We start from the raw sequence: 4,489 nt of genomic DNA on the forward strand, positions 1-4,489 counted from the left end.
TAGCATTAAAAGCAACAATAATAATAATTATTTGACATCTAGTTATCAGGCTGTAGCAAAAAGTTTCTCTGTTTTAATTATAAACAATGCAGGGAAAGCCTTAGGTACTGGTTTGGGAGATTACACAAACAGACATAAAACATTTCCCTGGTATTAGTTTTTATTAAATGAAAATGAACAATAATAATAAAAAGCCCAGCAGTTTTTTTCTTTTCTGTAAAAAGCCACATCACTATTAATCATAGATTCGAAGGTCCTGGTTCTACTGTCAGTTATACTGATATAAATCAGGAGCAAAAGTTGGTGGAGTTACGCGAATACAAGAGCCAAGTCAGGTCCTAAAAGCTGTATAAAGCAACCCAAAAATTATTGGATACCGTATAGATATGTTGACAGCTGTATACCCAGTCGACAACCAATCTGAATTTCCACTGGAAGCAAAATGACTGATTTTTTTTTATTATTTTGTTGTTGTTGTTGTTGTTAAGAAATCTGCTCTTTATGTGTATGTAAAAGGTTAAGTCTGATTTGCTCCAGTGCACTATGGGAATTGTAGGCAGCACAAATGCTGGGAAATGTAGTCAGAGTGTCTTCCTCTTTCTCTTTCTCCCTGTAATGGCTGCCTGCAGTAAGGTAATGCACATAGGCCTGGCTTCTAACAGGGTGAGACTATAACTTTGTAGATTAAAGAGATCCGGGGCCCTTCACAGCTCAAGCTACCCCTTTGCTTTCAGACCCAGAGTTCATATTTTGCGCAAAGTTGTCTGCAGAGAAGCCGATTTTATTTGCCTGTCAGATGTTGTTGCACATGACTCTTAAGCTCTGAGATTTTTTTTTTTACTCACTTCACCGCCTGTTCCTGTTTTCCCTTCCACTGTCTGTGGCTAGCAGAGCTTTTACAGTTCCATTAACTGAACAAATAACTCTATCTTGATTTTTAACAGGTGATGACTGAGTGGAGTTCATTGCTTTCTGGATTCCAATGCTAACCATAAAGGAAATATCAGAGAGTAACTATAGAGTTACGGTAAGTTGCTGGTAGACTTTTAATAGAAGACAAAAACTTGTAAATAATTTACACTGTTGTCCTGTTTTCTCAATCTCTGTGCTCATCTGACCTTCAAACTCCAGTGTTTAGCCAGAGGGGAGGGAAATCTGGAAAAGTGTAAGCACAGTGTAAGTTCATTCAGTTTTAGGACCACTTCTTTAGGGGGAGTGGGATGTTAGGCATGGCAATAACATAAATGTTATATCACTGACATGGCTAATATCATAATGCATGGATCACCCTACCAATTAAGGGATAATTATGGGAAAACTGAACCACAGTGAGATTTAAGTGACTTGCCCCAGGTCATATAAGAATCTTTGGCAGAGCCAGGAAGAGAACCTGAGGGCTTGTCTGTATGGGGATATTGACCAGAATAGTTCCCCATGTGGACACACTTACTTCAGAATCAGACTGTGGACACACTTACTTCAGAATCAGACTGCCTTTTTTTCCTGATTTAGCTTGATCCACTTTGGAAGTAAATTAAAGCTAAACTGGAAAAAGGCTTTCTTATTCCAGAATAGAGCATCCACACGGGGACGTATTCCACAATAACTTTTTGTTTTAAATTCTCACCCTCCCTTATTCCAGAATAACTTCCCTAAAGCTATGTCTTCACTGACCAAAAAAGTGTGTGTTTTCCTGCATTAGCTATCCTGCTGTAAAATCCTAGTGGAGACAAGGCACTTTAGTGTTACTGCAAGATAAACTAGGCTAGATCAAATGAGTGGGGAGTATAGTGCTGACCTTGACTAGCTTCCTTATGATAAACACTATGGTATCTTCACTTAGGATTTTACAGAGAGAGAACTCTTACTGTTTGTTTGTTTTTTTTATCTCGCTGTAAAAAAAAACACTTTTGTGTCGGTGAAGACCAAGCCTGAATCTCCAAGTCTTGTTCCTGCTCTGTGAATCAATCACACTACTATACATTTCCATACAGACTTGGTGATACTCTAGTCACATCTGTTGATCTGGAGTTCTTGGAAATAAATTTAAAGGAAAAAACCCTCTCATATTCCTTTTTGTTTTATTTTTAGATACATTTGAAGTACCAGCTTCTCCTCATTGTTTAACCTTCCTTCCAAGACCACCTGATCAGCAACATGGCTTTTCTTGGGAACACCTCAAAACTCTTTGTGGTGCTCATTTCACTGGTGCTTATGCTGCCTGTGGTTGAAGCCCTGGATTCTGGAGATGCAATTGCTCTCTTGCTAGGTGTAGTGCTCACTATCATTGGATTCTGTGCCTGTCTAGGCTTATATGCCAGGAAAAGAAATGGACAGCTATGACTTTTTAAAAAGATGACTTGGAAAAGCATAATCTTAAACTCTACTTGTTACGAGTTTAAAACTGAGCCTCAGTTCCTGGCAACTTTCAAAACCATGGAGCACGATCCTGCAAACCCTTCTTGCTGTGCCATCCTTGGTAATAAAAACTATTACTCGTAGAAGGGGTTTACAGGATCTGTCTTCATGACAGTAAGAAGATGATTATTTCATATTCCTTGGGATGAGGGGTTGCATTAAAGTAAAGATGGAAACAAGCTATTTGAAGAAGAAATAATTGCCCAGATTCATTCACAGTGAAAGTTCATATACTGAATATAACATTTCTACAATTTGATTTCAGGGTTTAGTCAGCAGGAAAGCAGCCATAAACCTCCTTGTCAGGATAATAAAGATTTGGAAATATTGACGCACTCTTAATATGATAACTAAAGAACAGCCTACTTAGACTTCTGTGTGTGTGCAGATATTCTTTCTAATTAAAGTTAATCCCCCCCGCAGCAGCTCACTTGTGCTGTAGTCAGGCTGAGACATGGGCGAAATAGACAAATGTGCAAAACCTTTTCTTCTGTATTTTTATCTTAGAATGTGCCTCTTCTGTAGCTTGGATTCCTGTTTCAAATTAGAATCAGATTTAATCAATAGCTATGCTTAAGGATTAGACCATGATTTTTCTTTAAAATATGTATGATACATAGGAGAGTATATGTAATATATCGGCCAGTCAAACAAGGAAAAGATTTCTGAAGAAAAGATTGAAATGACCAAATGTTTTATGCATATACCTGTTGGTTCATATACATTTATGTTTAGTTTTCTTTGAGGTGCTCACATTTTGGGGGTTGCTTGTTTTGCAACAGTGAAGACTTACATATTTTGTTCAGTGACTGTTTTTTAATTCTGAGCAATAGAGTTATAAAAACCAGATGCTTATGTAACTTTTCCCCATGTGATCAATAAACTCAGTACGCTCTTTGATGAAGTCTAAATGCCAGTGAACAAGCCCCCTGGACGTTCTTGAACATGTACTGCTCAACACTTGAGTTTACATCCCTTTTCGCTACTCGCTAAGGCCTAAATTCTAAACACAGTTGTCCACCTGATTGCCGTGCAAAACCGGAGCTGAAGCTTGGGCCAAAAAACAAAACTAAACCTGTGGCTGGAATCATACTACAAAGCTAGAGGGTGTTTCTTTGAGCTTCAGATGTTCGCCACATGCTCAGTCAGCTCCTCTGGTATGTTTTGACTTTGATATACTTTGTACTGCTTGGCTGGAGGGATCAGCTGAGAGAGCAACATAGTTGGCCCTGCCAGGCTGATTATGGTGAGGGTAGGACCTCTTATGCCACAGCCACCCTCTGCTGCCACCAAAAGGGACATCCTTATAGCACACTGATTGCAGTCGTGGTTTTGGCCCCACGTGTCTGTTAGCAGCTGGCAGCTGGCTGCCCTAACTTGACAAAGGGGGTGTAGGCCTGCACAAAGCAACAGCAGAATGAAGAGTGCAAAGGTGAGCTTTACACCATCTGCAACCTCTTCGTAAACATGCAGTGTGTGTCCCTCTTCTGAGGAAACCTAACAAGGGGTGACAAAACATAATTGTTAAAGTCAAGGACTTGTCAATTTTACTATTCTTCCCTTCTAACAGGGCTTCCAGGTACCACACAGGGCTGACACCACAGGAACAAATACAGCTGGCCCCATTAATGTCTGACTATGGAGAGATCCCATGATTCCCCAGCTCAAGTGCTGTACAGCAATGCAGCTCATAAGGTTGTTCTATTGACATGCAGGCGTTTATCTAGCTTCCCTAACGTGAACCCCCCAGCCCGTTTCTACAAGTCTGCTTCTGCACATGACAGAGGTAACAATGAAATTTGCATTTTAAGATCTAGCAGCCCAAGAGAGGGGAACAAAGTCCTTAAGGCAGCTGCCACCCTCCGGGGCTTTGCAGTTCAGGGCCACTGCCTAGCAGTGATAGATGTCCTGGACATGGCCAGGCAGTAGAGCGGATGCTACCACTTCAAAAGAGCAAATTTCATTGCACCTAGCTTTTCCCAAACACCTCCATCATCACTTTAGCAGAAAATCTCTGATAGCTGGTTCTTACATAGGAGTTTCACACAATTATGCCATAGCTTTTCCCTGC

General features: G+C 40.3%; 1 protein-coding gene across 1 annotated transcript; it reads left to right on the forward strand.

The window, feature by feature from the left end:
- Positions 1-545: 545 nt before the first annotated feature.
- Positions 546-3,318, forward strand: SMIM30 (small integral membrane protein 30). Its single transcript, XM_050936412.1, has 3 exons — positions 546-633; positions 945-1,027; positions 2,092-3,318. The coding sequence occupies exon 3, from the start codon at positions 2,158-2,160 to the stop codon at positions 2,341-2,343; it is 186 nt and encodes a 61-aa protein (XP_050792369.1). The 5' UTR covers positions 546-633; positions 945-1,027; positions 2,092-2,157; the 3' UTR covers positions 2,344-3,318.
- The last annotated feature ends 1,171 nt before the right edge of the window (positions 3,319-4,489 follow it).

This window comes from Gopherus flavomarginatus, chromosome 1 (assembly GCF_025201925.1).
Source record: "Gopherus flavomarginatus isolate rGopFla2 chromosome 1, rGopFla2.mat.asm, whole genome shotgun sequence".
Taxonomy (NCBI): Eukaryota; Metazoa; Chordata; order Testudines; family Testudinidae; genus Gopherus; species Gopherus flavomarginatus.

What these genes read in the sequence shown, in the direction of transcription:
- SMIM30 (XM_050936412.1), top strand. Translation starts at nt 2,158, where the DNA reads ATGGCTTTTCTTGGGAACACCTCAAAACTCTTTGTGGTGCTCATTTCA.